General features: G+C 59.0%; 1 protein-coding gene across 1 annotated transcript in view; it reads right to left on the bottom strand.

Moving 5' to 3' along the window:
* Positions 1-8,753: 8,753 nt before the first annotated feature.
* KCNH2 (potassium voltage-gated channel subfamily H member 2) overlaps positions 8,754-14,456 on the bottom strand; it is a 35,767-nt gene continuing 30,064 nt past the window's right edge. Inside the window, 8 exon segments of the mRNA XM_027538602.1 lie at positions 8,754-9,300; positions 10,559-10,611; positions 10,614-10,735; positions 11,043-11,229; positions 11,319-11,591; positions 12,188-12,287; positions 12,548-12,741; positions 13,866-14,118. Coding sequence (XP_027394403.1) covers positions 9,172-9,300; positions 10,559-10,611; positions 10,614-10,735; positions 11,043-11,229; positions 11,319-11,591; positions 12,188-12,287; positions 12,548-12,741; positions 13,866-14,118 — 1,311 coding nt within the window. The 3' untranslated portion in view covers positions 8,754-9,171.

The following is a 14,456-nucleotide window of genomic DNA, read 5'->3' as shown; positions in this document are numbered from 1 at the left end:
CGGTACAGTGGTTAGGACTCTGCACTTTCACTGCCCAGGGCCTGATTTCCCTCCCTGGTTGGGGAAGTGAGATTCCGCAAGACAGGCAGTGCAGACCAAAAAAAGAAAGGAGGAAGAGAACAAGAAAGCCAGCTTTACCAGGGCCCCCTCTCCCCACTAGGGCCATGGTCAGCTCACTCTGAGTCCATCAGATACACATCTGGATCATGATGTCCTATAGCCTGCAAGAAGGAGAAGGGTGGAGCTCCGGGCAAGGTCAGCTAAGAGCTGACCAGAGACTCTTGAATGGATCTGCCCAAGGCAGTGAGGGGAAGCCTAGGGGCAGCCAGGGAAGTGGAGGAAAGAAGAGGCAGAGAAGGGTCTTCAGGAAGCAGAAACTGACCAAGAGGGTCTTGGAAGGACTTGGAAAGAGGTCAGCCAGTGAGAAAGGCACCAACGTGGAAACAGACAAGAATCCAGGACTAGGATGTCTAAGGTCATCTTTTCAAGTTGTTTTCTGGCCTGAATGACTTCCCCAGCACTCACAATGACCCCCAACATCTTCACTAATCATCCACCATGGGTGACACCTCGGGTTAGTGGTACTTTGGGGAACAGGGTCCATCTGGAGTCAGGGTGGTCTGGAAGAGAGGTGGCAGCAGGCACAGGAACTATCCCTCACTTACAGGACAGGTGTCTGCAGAGACAGAGGTCACAGGGGCATTAGCCCAGAACAGAAGCCTCACCCCCGCAGCATCCACAGAGACCCAGGGAAGCACTGGGCACACCTTCCTCTTCCCCGGTTGGGGCTCCAGCCACTTCTCAGCTTCCTACAGAAAGGGCCCCCCCCCCGGGGGGGACTGGTGGATAGAGGGCAGCTGGGTCATGGCGCTCACTGCTGTTTAACCTCGTTCCCCCACGCTCCTCCCATCAGCCCCGAGTACACTTCTTTATGGCCACTCAGAGTCGCAAGTAAAACCAAACATCCCTGCGGAACAGTTACAGGTCCAGGGGCCTAAGGCAGACTGACATGAAATAAAGCCCTCTAGGCTCACTTTCCCATCTGTTAACAGTTTCCTTTCACCTAGGCCTCTTAAATTAAAAGACACTTGCTCCTTGGAAGAGAAGCTATGACCACTCTAGACAGCACATAAAAAAGCAGAGACATTACCTTGCCGACAAAGGTCCATCTAGTCAAAGCCATGGTTTTTCCAGTAGTCATGTATGGGTGTGAGAGTTGGACTATAAAGAAAGCTGAGTGCCGAAGAATTGATACTTTTGAACTGTGGTGTTGGGAGAAGACTCTTGAGAGTCCCTTGGACTGCAAGGAGATCCAACCAGTCCATCCTAAAGGAAATCAGTCTTGAAAATTCATTGGAAGGACTGATGCTGAAGCTGAAGCTCCAATACTTTGGCCACCTGATGGGAAGAACTGACTCACTGGAAAAGACCCTGATGCTGGGAAAGATTGAAGGCAGGAGGAGAAGGGGACAACAGAGGATGAGATGGTTGGATGGCATCACCGACTCGATGGACGTGAGTTTGAGCAAGCTCCAGGAGTTGATGACGAACAGGGAAGCCTGGTGTGCTGCAGTCTGTGGAGTCACAAAAAGTTGGACCCGACTGAATGACTGAACTGAACTGACTGAAATGAGGCCTCTTAAGAAGCTTCCCAAGTGGCACTCGTGGTAAAGAACCCTCTGCCAATACAGAAGACATAAGAGATGCAGGTTCAATTCCTGGGTCAGGACAATCCCCTACAGGAGGAATGGGAACCCACTCTAGGATTCTTGCCTGGGGAATCCCATGGACTGAGGAGCCTGGCAGGCTAGAGTCCACAGAGTCACGAAGAGTCAGATGTGACTAAAACACAACACATGCAGGCCTCTTAAGACCATAAGATCAGACTCATTTGACCTTCCGAGTGTCCCTGGCCATCACGTTTCCTCTGATTTCCCAGTTGTCATCACCAGGCAGCGCAGAAAGAGGAAGCCAAGCCGTTATGTGCGGCTGCCCTGTTGCGGGAGCCTCTCCGAGATGTTTCCCTAATGACTGATTTTCTTGCCAGTTAGCATCTCAGCTTTTTGCAGCCAGGCCTTATGCTATTGCTAATTTTAAAATAATGGTAGGACAGTTGAGCTAAATTCTCCTGTTTGGGTTTCTAAGTGCTGGCTCTTGTCGACTTCCAGCTCACTTGTAAGGTGTGATTATAAAATAATGAAGCTAATTAGTTAATAAATGCCTTGGAACTCATTTGTTTTTGTTTTTGTTTTTTTTTGAAAGACAAAAGTTAGCTAAAAAAAAAATTCTTGACTTACACTTTTAGGAAATAAAGTATCAAGAATCACTTTATTTTAAATTCTACCGCAATAAGATGACCAAATTGAGCCTTTATAGCGTTTGATATCATACACCCATGCAGCTTAAAGAAACCTGTTACTATTCAATCTTTTACTGAATCCTCACTGATTTTTACACCAACCACTCTTTTATGATATACAATTACCTGAAAACTGCTGCCAAATAGTCACTTTGAAAGGCTTTATGCTTCAAATTTGTTTCCATGTTTTTGAGAACTTAAGATAGACTACACTCACTGCTTGTGTGCTTTCCATGACCCTTGTCCTGGTGGGACCACCAGGACTCCTACTCAGAACCTGTGTGAGCAATGGAGGCCACCCTGAGCAGCCAGGACGAGTGCCCTTCGGTTCCCACTGGACTGGCCACCACCTGGGGGATTGTGGGTACTGCAGACCTGAAGCTGGAACGGAAGAGCCCAAGGGGGACTTTCTCTCAGCCTTGACCATCAAAGGACAAATGAGCAGTCACAGAGGGCGGCGGGCAGGAGCCATCCACACAGAAGCCAGTTGGGAAGTGGAGACAGAGCAAGACACGCTGGCAAAGTGCCTGCCACCTCCCTGGCCCCACAACAGAGGCCTCCAGGAGACACACAGACCGCCAGTACTCTGCCAGTCCTTTCTCAGACGACAGACAGGAGAACGATGGGAGGTTTAAATCCACCAAGACACCTAGAGAGGGCCTCCTGGAGGAGATGACGTCTAAGCTAGGACTTGAAGTGGAAGGCTTTCTCTCCAGGCCGGGAAGGATAGAGTTTATTTCCAAAGAGAGGGAAAGATGGAAAGATGCAGGGAGAACTCGAGCACAGTGAACAGCATGGAATCTCACATGGCTGGAGCATCGGGCGTGTGGCAGCAGCAGGCAGAAGAGCAGGTGAGTCTGGAAAGGAAAACGAGAACCCTTGGTGCCAAGCTGATGAGGAGGGCTGCGTCCTACGGGCAAAGAGAAGGAAGCCATCTGTCTCTTTAGGACCTGGGCATGCTCCAGCCATCTGCTCCCGCGACGTGGGCAGGTGGGCTGCGGAAAGGGCCTCCTCGCCTGCCCTGTGGCAGAACAGAGCCTGGAAAAGTCAGGGAGCTACTGTGCTTGGAGCTACACCCAGGCTGAGGACCCGGCATTTGAGAGGGCGATGAGCTTGCTGTGATAAGAAGCAGAGGCGGGCCCTCCCCAAAGCCCAGGTGAGCAGTGGCCATCATGGGATACCCAGCTGTGCCCCCAAGATGCCCATCAGGAGGGATTCCAGCCCTCCAGAGCACCAGACTATTCCCTAATGCTAACTCAGACCAAGGGCGAGCCCCGCCAGCCCAGCGGAGCCAGCGGAGTGGGGCAGAAGATGTAAGCCATGTGGGCCTTCTGGGGTCATCCCAGGGGTACGAGAACCCGTGTCTGCTTATGGGCTGAGGAGGCTCAAGGGGTGCCAGTTACCCCAGAGTCCCTTCTTCAGCCCTGGCTGCCCAGGAAGTCACAGGCCCCCAAAGTCAAGCACACAGGCCCTTTGGAGGGTAAGGATTTTACTGCCAAAGTGTGAAAGTGAAAGTCACTCAGTCGTGTCTGACTCTTCGCAACCTCATGGACTATACAGTCCCTGGAATTCTCCAGGCCAGACTACTGGAGTGGGTAGCCTTTCCCTTCTCCCGCATTGCAGGCAGATTCTTTACCAGCTGAGCCACATTACTCCCTAAATCCAGAAATGCTCATTAAGTGAATAAATTATAGAGTGCTTGCTCTGGGGGAGCCACTGTGCATGGTGTTGGGGGACACAGAGGTGACGAGCCCCAAGACTCCGCAGTCTAGGGTACGGAGAACAGGCTGGGGAAGGCAGAAAAGGGTCCCAGCCCCGGCAGGGGGCGCACCCCAGTGTGTCCAAGGGTCACCCGAGGACCGGCAGGAAGTCACTAAACAAAGGGCCGGGAGGCAAAAGGGGCAGAAGGCACAAAAGCCTGCAGGGGGAAGAAGGTTCTAGAAATCTCAGACATGGGCAAAGTTCTGCCGGCGTTCACGTTCCAGCTCCTCCTTCGGCAGCCGTGGACCCAGCAGCTTCCGCCAGCCTCTGGGCGTCGGACTTCAGGCAGGCCGTGAGAACAAGGCTCACGACAAAGGATGAGCCCCTGTAAGATCCATGATTCTTATTTGAGACTGAAACGTGAGCTGCTGGGGCGGGGCAGGGGCGGAGTCCCGGTAAGGACAGGGCGGGGCGAGTTTGCACCTGGACCCCCGCGCAGCAGTCACGAGTCAGGAGGCCGGGACACACCCAGAGTGCTTCTGTTCTTTCGGCTCCTGGATCTTTAGGAGCAGTGGTGGGGGTCGGGGGAGGCAGCCCAAGCCTGGCCACAGGCACCCCTCCAGGTCCCGCCCCACCCCTCTGGTCCTCTTGGTTTGGGAGAACACTGAGCTCTAGACAACAGCCCCCAGCAGTGGGTGGCCGGCCCTGCAGGAGACAAGGGAACTGTTCCCCACCACTCTCCGCCACCAGAGTCCTGTGTCCCTGGGAGCCCAGGTGACAGGGAAGGCCAGGGAGCGGGTCTGGAGCAGCAGGCAGTTGCCACAGAGCTGGGCAGCACAAGCTTGAGGACAGGCATGGAGGAGAAGGTGGTGACCTGCAGGCCCAGGGTGAGGGCCCAGAGCCCTGGGCAGAGGCCCACTTCAGCTCTGCCAGCCACTGGAGGACTTCCCCACCCTGCCTGCACAGCCCAAGGGTCTCTATCCAGCCCAAGGGTCTCCATCCAGCCCGAGGGTCTCCTTCCAGCCTGAGGGTCTCCGTCCCAGGGCGAAAAGCAGTGTTTGCATTCCTTCCTTCCTGCCTTCCTTCCCTCCTTCCTTCCTTCCTGCCTTCCTTCATTCGGGAAGCACTGAGCATACCCCAGTGCCCAGCACTGTTGGGTCCCTGCGAAGTCAAACAAGCCTCCCTGCCCCTCCTTCAACAGAGCTAATACTCATAGCTCATTGCCTTGGGCCAGCAGGGAACGTGATTCACTCCCTCAGCTGTGGGACCGGCCCCTGGGGGCAGAGGGGTGCACACTGGTTCCCACACCTCCCTCTTTCCTCTCTTCCTGAGCCCCCCAGTAACAAGATGCCCCTCAGGCTCACAGGCTACTGGCTTCTGAAGGTCCTTCCTCTCCTGTCCAAAGCATTTTCACTGATGATTTCTATTAAAAAAAAAAAAAAAGATGAAGTTGGACCTTAAAGGAGTGGGTAATGCACGGTGGTGGAAAATAGCCTGCCATACCCCCAGCCAGCCCCCAGAATTGCCCCCCACACGACCTAACACACCTAAGAACCTGGCCAGAGACACAGCAGGACCCCCTTGAGGTGCAACCAGCCTAGAGTGGGGGTTAGGGTTAGGGTTCATATGGTAAAGCATCTGCCTGCAATGTGGGAGATCCGGGTTCGATCCCTGGGTCAGGAAGATCCCCTGGAGAAGGAAATAGAAACCCACTCCAGTACTCTTGCCTGGAAAATGCCATGGACAGAGAAGCCTGGTGGGCTACAGACCATGGTATCGCAAAGAATTGGACACAACTGAGCGACTTCACTCACTTTAGGGTTAGGGTTAGGGTTCTTGGGCAGAGCCTGAAGGCTACCCCACTGCTACCCCACTGCTCTAGGAAGCCTTCAGCCTTGACCCTACCCAAGAACTTAATGCAGCCCAGCAGAGAGTTCCCAGAACACAGGCATAGCTTGGGTTTATGCACTACTGGGTTGGGTGGAGCCTGGCCTCCTGACTATCAGGGGGAGAGTGCTACCACCTGGCCAGGGGTGGGGAGGACAGAGCAGGCTGAGAATGGACAGTCTCTGTGCTGGGCTCCATGCTGAGCTGTGATGCCCATTCACAGCACCCTCGCCGGCCTCTCAGGCCCCTCCAAGGCCCAGATCTGAGCCCACACCCTGCAACTGGCCAGTGTTGGCCCCAGTGTTGCTTCTGAGGGTCACCGCCACCCTCCTGTGCAACCTGGAGCTTCACAATGCCATCTGCCTGCAGCATGACCCCTGGCCAGTCACTGACCACCCTGAGATGACTATCCTCACGTGGACTAGTGACACCTCCCTCTATAGGCTGTCAGGGGTTCAATGATGCAGCTGGACAGATGGAGCTGTCAGGAGATGGAGCCACCGTGGCTGTCGTCCCCCACCCAGCCTCTCAAATCTCAGTGGCGGCTCCTGGCAGGGACCTGGGCCTGGTGTTTCAGCCACGCTGGAAGCTCCTTCACCCGGACGGAGTGGACCGAGCCCTGGGCACCCATGTGCTTTCACTGAGGACAAGCACTTAGAGGTTCTTCTCTGCTGGCCCCGCCCCCACCCTGAGCATAGACATGTTCACTTGCACACGCACACACACACACACACACACACACACACTCATCCCTGGAAGCGCATACATCAGGACTCCAGGCCAGGCAGCTGACCGTAGGCAGCTGACCAGGGGGTTGGCATGTGCTGAAGAGAAATAACCACCATTCAAACCTGATACAAAGCCCAGAGAGCACACGTGAAGTTCTCCTCTCCTCTGCTCATCAGCACACAGTGCTGATGCACTGGGCTGGCCCCTAGCCTCTGTCCCAGGCCCCCCCAGGCTCCCCCAGCCCTTGCCCCCCATCCTTGGACAGAGTGCTGTGGATCGGGCTGAGCTCCCAGAAGAAGGTGCTCTAAGGACAGGGGAGATGGGAAGAAGGACGGAGGCAGGGACTCGGCCCAGCGCTTTGGCCCGTCTGGGCCAAGCAGAGTGAGCTTCGTCTGCACCTTCACTTCTCGCCATCGGCCTCGCAGCAGCCTCTGACCATGTCTGTGTCGTGCCCTGGGCTGAGATCCTGATGCCACCCGCTTGTGCCCGAAACCCATGATTGAGGGCATTGCCCCAGCTAGAACTCCCACCCTGCACCCACGCACATCAGTCCACCAGGGAGGCCTGCGTGTGAGCCACGAACAGATGCGTGCTCATGTTTCATGTGTAGACCCCTGAACACGTGTGCCAGATCCTGTCACACAAAGCTACCTTTTCTGCCTGGCTCCCTTCTGTGTCACCCCTCCCCACATCCCAGAGGTCTAAACCTTCTCCCCACCTCTCTGCCCCATGCCCATCTTCCAGGTCCCGAACCCCAGGGCACACTGAACTCACAGGGGCCCCTTGCTGGTCACACGCTCTGGGAGGGGAGCCTGGGCCCTGATGCAGGACCACTGGGAACGTCTCTCCTACCCCATCTGGGCAAAGGGCACCTTCAGGTGGCTCAGAGACCAGGGTCTTCTCCCAGTAGCCTCCTGACCCCAGGCCTGAGATATAATGCATTTTCTTCAAAGCAAGGTTAACCAACCCAGCTCGAAGGCTCGGGGGTTGTAGGATTAAGTGGCCCTGGAGGCCTTGGGCAGCAATGATGCCCATCAGCTCCTCCTGCTGGCTGCAGCTGCCCTGACTCGGCCACTGGATGGCAGCTCCTCTGAGAGGCTGTGTGGTCCCACAAGACCAGCAGCACGTGCACACACAAGCACAGACGCACATGCCCTCCACCCTTCACTGACCCCAGGACATCTGACTTCTTCCTCCAGGGATGGGAAGGAGCCACCCTGAAACTTCCAGCTCCTCTGGTCCAGGATCACGGGTGACCAAGGGATGCAGGTGGATGAGGCCCGTCTGCAGGCAGACATCAGTGGGCCTCTGATAGGAGCTGAGAAAACCAGCGTGCCCAGAGTCGGTTCACTGTGGGAGCCCAATCATACAGGATCCACATGAGGCTGAGTTAAAGGTCAGGATAAGGGTTCCCAGGTGGTGCTTGTGGTAAAGAACCCACCTGCCACTGCAGGAGACATGAGAGACTCGGGTTTAATCCCTGGGTCAGGAAGATCCCCTGGGGGAGGAAATGGCATCCCCCTCCAGTGCTCTTGCCTGGAGAATTCCATGGATAGAGGAGCCTGGCGGGCTACAGCCTATGGGATGGCAAAGAATCAGACACGACTGAAGGAACTTGGCATGCATGCGAGGCCAAGTTGGGGACGTGGCCAAATATAACAGCATGGGCTGGGCTCAAGAGCTGTGTGTGGGGGAGAGCATGGCTGCATCAGCCGTCATCGTGGGGTCAGTTTCAGGGGCCAGTGTGCCAATCCATTAGCCACCAAGGCTCTGAAGTGTGGGACCCCAGGCCCGGCATCTCATTAGGACAACCTCTACATTCATTGCAGTCCAGGTAACTCTTTGCCATCCTGAATCCAGGACCACAGGGAAGCAGGGCCCTCCGGAGGCAAGAAGCCCTGAAGGTGATGTGTATCAGCCCCAAGGGAGCACCCCTCACTGCACCCACCCCACACCCAGATGTTGGAGCTGCCCCTGCAGGCCCGGCGCACACAGACGGACTGGCCCATGCCCACAATGCTATGGCCACGAACACAGGATACAGCAGGTAGCTATTACACTTCCCAGCACCACTGGAGTCTCCTCAGGATAATTATTTATTATTCATAGTCATCAGCATCTTCATTAATTATTCATATGATCCTTAATTATTATCCTTAACAATAAGAGCAGTAAATAGCAGAAAAGTCCTTGAGGTGCCTAAGGCCCAGGGCCGGGTGCCTCCAGGCAGTTAGACCAGCTACTGCCCCAGGGCAGTGGGGGGACCACAGACCCCCATCCACTGCCCGGCCCTGTCCCTGCCCCTGTGCCCCCCCACACCCGGGCCCCTGGGGACCTCAGGAGGAGGTGGGCCCCCAAGGGCTGGGGGAGGGGCCGTGCCTTCCTATTCCTCTCCCGTCGGCGGCCAGGGCCTCCCGGGCAGGGCCTCCACGGGGAGGGGCCCAGGCAGTGCACTGAACCCTGGGTGAGCCACGTGTCCACACTGGGCAGCCCCACTAACTTCCCGGGTCTGAGCCATGTCTGTGCAGGGGCTGGGAGGTTAGGGCCCCCAGCTGGCCCGGCAGGGAGAGGCGTCGAGTGGGTCCGTCTTGGGGCAGCTCCTCGCACGCCATGAACTGGGAAACCTGCGGAGAAAACAAAGAGTGTGGGGGGCCCAGAGTCGAGGAGCGGGAGAGGGAAAGGGTCAGAGAAGAGAGAGGGTCTGGGAACTCTGGGGCCAGACAGGAGGGGGTTTGGAGGAGACAGAAGAGCTGAGGGAGACAGAGCAGGACTCCAACTGCCAAGGGAGGGGGGCAAGACTGGACGTGGAGGTATATGCTCTGGGTGGACAAGAGCCAGGCCGGGCAGCTGGGGACCCCGAGGCAGCATCTGTCTGATCCTGCAGGGAGCCCCAGACCTCAGCCACTTCCCTCCCCAGGGAACCTGGCCGCTGGATTCAACGCCGACGCGGAATAAGGGGCCCTGAGCTGGCACCAAAGCTAGACAGAAAAAGAGACAAGGTTCCTGCCTGCAGTCTCGAAAGGACTCCGGGACCTAGAAACAGAGGCAGGCTGGCGGCCAGGCTTCGGAAGGCCAGGGAGAGTGCCAGGGCAGGCGGGAGGGGCTTTGTGGGTGCTGACGAGTCTGCTGTGAGATCTCTGCGGGGGAGGCTGTGAAGGGAGACTGGCACATTTGCTGACGTGGGCCCTGGTGTCGGCAAACAGGAGCAGGCACCATATGGGAGGGGAGCAGATGCCGGGCTGGGGGGCGGGGGGCAGCGAAGCCCAGGCCACCTCGGGGTGCCCGAAGGACCCCCAGCTTGAGACCCAGACACCACTGCCCTATCAGGAGGCCAGGAACACACAGGTCCATTCAGGAGAGGACAAAGGATGACAGAGGCCCACCTCTAGCAGTGGGGGAGACAAGCCGACCGGAAAGGCCACCCTGGGGCTTAACCAAAGCCTCCGGGACAACCCTGCAAAGTGCCAAGCATGAAAGTCATGGATCGAGTGGAGAGTCAGACCTGGGGGTGTCAGCAGGGCCGTGGGACTCTGTCCCAAGGGCGCACTGGCACCCAGCACCCACCACCAGCCCCCCCAGGGCTCAACAGTCTCCTCCACATGCAGCCATGGACACAGGCACCCTGAGTAGACCCGGCCCTTCAGGTGACCCCAGGGGAACGCAGACCACTCGGCCTGCGGCCTGCGGGCTGCCTTGTCCCAGCCTCTGCGTGCTTTGTGCTCTGTGCTCACAGCTCCTCCTCCTCCAAGAATACTGCCTGGGAGGAGGGCAGGGATGGGGGAGGGGAGGAGGCTGGGGCCCAAGGCCACAGAAGGGGCAGCAAAGCAGGCCTGGGGTGAAATCAGTGTAGAAAAGGCAAGGCCGGGGGTGCTGGGAACTCACCTGAGAAAGCGAGTCCAGGGTGAGGGTGGGGATGGGGCCTGCGGGCAGCAGGGGGAGGTGGAGGCGGGGCCGGGCCCCGGGGTGGTCACAGCACTGTAGGCTGGCGGGACCAGCGTCATCTGTCTCTGCAGCAGCTGCAGGACGGTGGCCATGTCTGCACTCAGCCGGGTCTCCAGCCTGGGCGAGAAGGAGGAGGATGCTCTGGGTCTCAGAGAAGTGGAGACACCAGCAACTGTGACTTCAGGACCGCCCTGTGGACAGCCAGCTGGTCAACCCTCAGGCCAACTCTCCATCCTAGGTGTGGCAGCCCCAGCTTGTCTCCGAACAGAAAGAGAGGGCTAAGCCGCTGGTACACATGCACAGGTCTAGATGGAGCAAACAACCCCCACCCCACCGGCACCCGACAACACTGCCCGAAACCCACAGATCACACTGCAGCACTCCCCTGTCCAACACCTCCTAGCCTGTCCCCCTGGACACTCACCTATTGAGCTGCCTCTGGAGGGCGTCCAGCCTGGTCTCCACGTCTCCCCGCGGCCGACGGCCAGGGCTGGAAAGGGGGATGTTGAGGAGGCTGGGGGCGGGGGCAGGACAGCGAGGCAGCTCCTGGTACTGGCGGCCACGGCTGTCCCCCCAGAAGCTGAAGATGTTGGACACTCCTGAGAAGGCGCCTGCAGCCAGAGAGCAGGGTTGAGGCTGGAAGAGAAGCCCATGCCCCACCTGCCGAGCAGAGGTAGGGGGGTGGGGGGGCTCACCCTACCTGATAGTGGGTTACAAGTGTCGCTGCTCTTCTCGCCATCCTCGGTCAGGGGGTCCCCACCCGGCGGCTCTCCGGGGGGCCTGGGGCTGGAGAAGGGCACCAGGCGGAGGGGGCTGGAGCTGCGGCCTGGGCCCTCATCCTCACTGCTCTCGGGGCTGGAGGGGCCGCTGGACAGGCTCTCCCCCCACGGCCCCCCCTGCCGGCCCCGGCCACTCGGCCCTGCCCCCGCCCGGCTCGGCCCCAAGGCCGACACCTCCCCTGGCTGCTCCGGGTCTGTGGGAGACAGAGAACGGGCCTCAGAGAAGGCAGGAGGTGGCACAGAGAGGAGGGGAGGGCCGGAAGGGGAGGGGAGGGGACCGGGGGCAGGACGCCCTGGGTTGTCCCCAATCCTGTCTTGTGCTCTCACCCACTTCCAAGAGGACTGAGAACTCCGGGGGCGGGACCAGATGGGCTGTGACCGCTGGCTGCCCGAGCTGGGTCAGTAGCACTGCTGGGCGGGGCTCTCTGGGACCCCGGGCCCTAGCCCTCCCCTGCCATGCTGGCCACCTCTCCCTCCTTTGCCCTGTCTTTCCTCCCCTCGTTGGTTCAAAGCAGCGCCCATCAAGACGCCAGCCCTGTGAGGACCCAATATACTTAGGCGCGCCCCTGCCCTGGAGTGTGGAAGAGGGCTTCCTGGAGGAGGTGACATTTCAAGTTGGCCTGAACGGATGGAGTGAGAAGGGAACGCTGATGGTAGGGGACGGAAGGTCTGTGGGGCCTGGGAGGAGCAGACCCACCGGCCCCGCCCTCTGCTCCGCCCCCCTCTGGGCCACGCCCCCGCCCGCCTTCCGGCTCGCCTGGGCCCCGCCCCCTCCCCTCCCCCGCCTCACCCTTGTCCGTGCGCCGTCGGAAGGACAGCTTGCGTTTGCGTTGCCGGTTGAACCCGCCCTCCAACTCCGCGCTGCCCGGAGAGCCGGGGATCATGTTGGTCTGAAACCCAAGAGCGGTGTCAGGGCCCTTCCGCGTCCACCTGCCCTGCCCGGTCCCGGGGAAGACCCTCTCATGACCAGTGGAGGTGGAACAGGGCATGCCCGCTCCGTGGGGTGTAAGCTCCGCCGCAGGACCAGGGCTGAGACTGGCACTTTTCACAACCTGGTCTGCCCCAGATACCATTAAACAAGCCCAGAGAGAAGGTCCCGCGGCGAAGGGACAGCCACCCAGCAGGGCGGTCGGCCGCATGGCCCACTCACATCCCGCAGGTTGAAGGTGATCTCCAGGCTGGACCAGAAGTGGTCAGAGAACTCGGGGTACATGTCCAGCACCTCCAGCAGGTCGTCGCGGTGGATCTTGTGCAGGTCGCAGTAGGTGAGGGCCCGCACGTCCCCGTTGGACTTCCCAGGGCGCGCGTACAGGTTCAGAGGCTCTCCGAAGATGTCGTTCTTCCCTGGAGGCCACCGAGAGGGGGGCTCAGCCCCGGGGGCGGCAGCGGAGGCAGCAGGCACCTGTCTTCCGTGCATTGTCACCCTGGCCAGGCACCTCCCCTCAGTCTGCTCACGTGTTGCTCAGCCCCAGCCCCCAGGGCCAGGGGGGCACCAGCCAGCTCGTCTGCCCCCAGCTCCCAAAGGCAGGACAGGTGCAGTGCGGTGCCCTGGAGGAGAAGGGCCAGGAACCCGTGCCTCCCACCTACTGTAGGGCCAGCCAGCAGCTCCAGCCTGGATGCCCAGCTCTGCCCAAGACCCTGGCTTCCTCCTTAGGTTCTAACTCCTCTGGTATTGCGCCCCCCCCCCACCAAAGCCCATTCCCAAACACCCCCTGGCTAAGCACTGCACCCCCATGAACATGTTCTTCAAGCTACAGATCATAACACAGTAGTGAATCAAGACCAGCATTTTGTTTACTGAGAGAAAACAGGATAGCATAGGTAAGCACAGGCACAGAATGGAAAACACCGGGATGCAGTTAAAGCAACTGCAGTTTAGCAAAACTTTGGTTCCAGTGGTGTTTGGGGTGCTTGCGGCACGAGCATTAAGCCCCACTGTGACACATCAGCCCTGAGGTGGCCAGGGCCAAGGGGAGGACAGGCAGAGGGCAGGAAGTCCCCAGCACCCAGGCACACCTGTCCACGTGCACAGGTAGGGCGGAGAAGAAGGGATGCGAGGGGAAGAGGGGCAGACTCCCTCTGCTCTGGAAGTGAGGGTTGGCTGTACCACAGGGAACTGTGTGGCCCTAAGTGGGAATCAGTCGCACAACCTCCCCCACTGCCTACCTTGGAGCATTTGGATATGATCCCATTTTAAGAAACAAAGAGTGTCGCAGCCCTTGAGGAGACCCCCAAAGGGGAACCGAATTCAGAAACCTCCAGAATTCAGCAGCACCCGCCCCACACCCCCACCACGTAGGGCTCCTCTCCCCGGCCCCCTGGGAGGGCCTGAGCTTGGGTGAATTAAAGGAGCCCAAGGCCCCTGTGGGCAGTCACAGGGCCACAGCCCCCAGGGCTGTGTCCTTCGAGGGCTGGGCCTCTGCAGCTGCGGCAGGGACTCCGGGCCCAGCTCCCGGTCCCTGCCGTACCCAGGATGGCCACGACCACGTCACCCCGCAGGATCTCGATGGAGCCCCGGGAGATGAAGTAGAGGGCTGTGAGCAGGTCCCCGGCGTGCACCAGCGTGTCTCCGGGCGGTGCGTGCGTCGTCTTGAACTTCATGGCCAGGGCCCGCAGGCAGCCCTTGGTGGCCCCTCGGAAGGGCTTGCAGTGCTGCAGCAGCGAGCGGTTCAGGTGCAGACAGATGTCAGCCTGCAGGCACTCGGGGAAGCCCTTCAGCACCTGGGGGCGGGGGGCGGCTCAGGACGCCCTCTCCTGGGAGTCCACTCCCACCCCCCACCTTGGAGAGCCAGCAGGGAGCACCAGGACGTCCAGGATCTATCGGAGGAAGGCCCTGGGCGTCCACGCCAGCTCCACCCCTCCTCCCTGCAGACTGTGCACCCTTGGGACGACACCTCCCTGCTTTCACCTCCACCTTCTAGTGTGTGAGGCATGGAGACCATCTCCTGCCTGGGGCTGTCCTGTGGATCAACCACGGATCACCCAGAGCCTGCCCCAAAGTGAGAACTTGCCCAGGAAATGAACTCCACGGGCAGAGGGAGGGTAACTACCTCTCAGGG

This window comes from Bos indicus x Bos taurus, chromosome 4 (assembly GCF_003369695.1).
Source record: "Bos indicus x Bos taurus breed Angus x Brahman F1 hybrid chromosome 4, Bos_hybrid_MaternalHap_v2.0, whole genome shotgun sequence".
NCBI lineage: Eukaryota > Metazoa > Chordata > Mammalia > Artiodactyla > Bovidae > Bos > Bos indicus x Bos taurus.
This window is presented reverse-complemented; position numbering and strand designations above follow the sequence as displayed.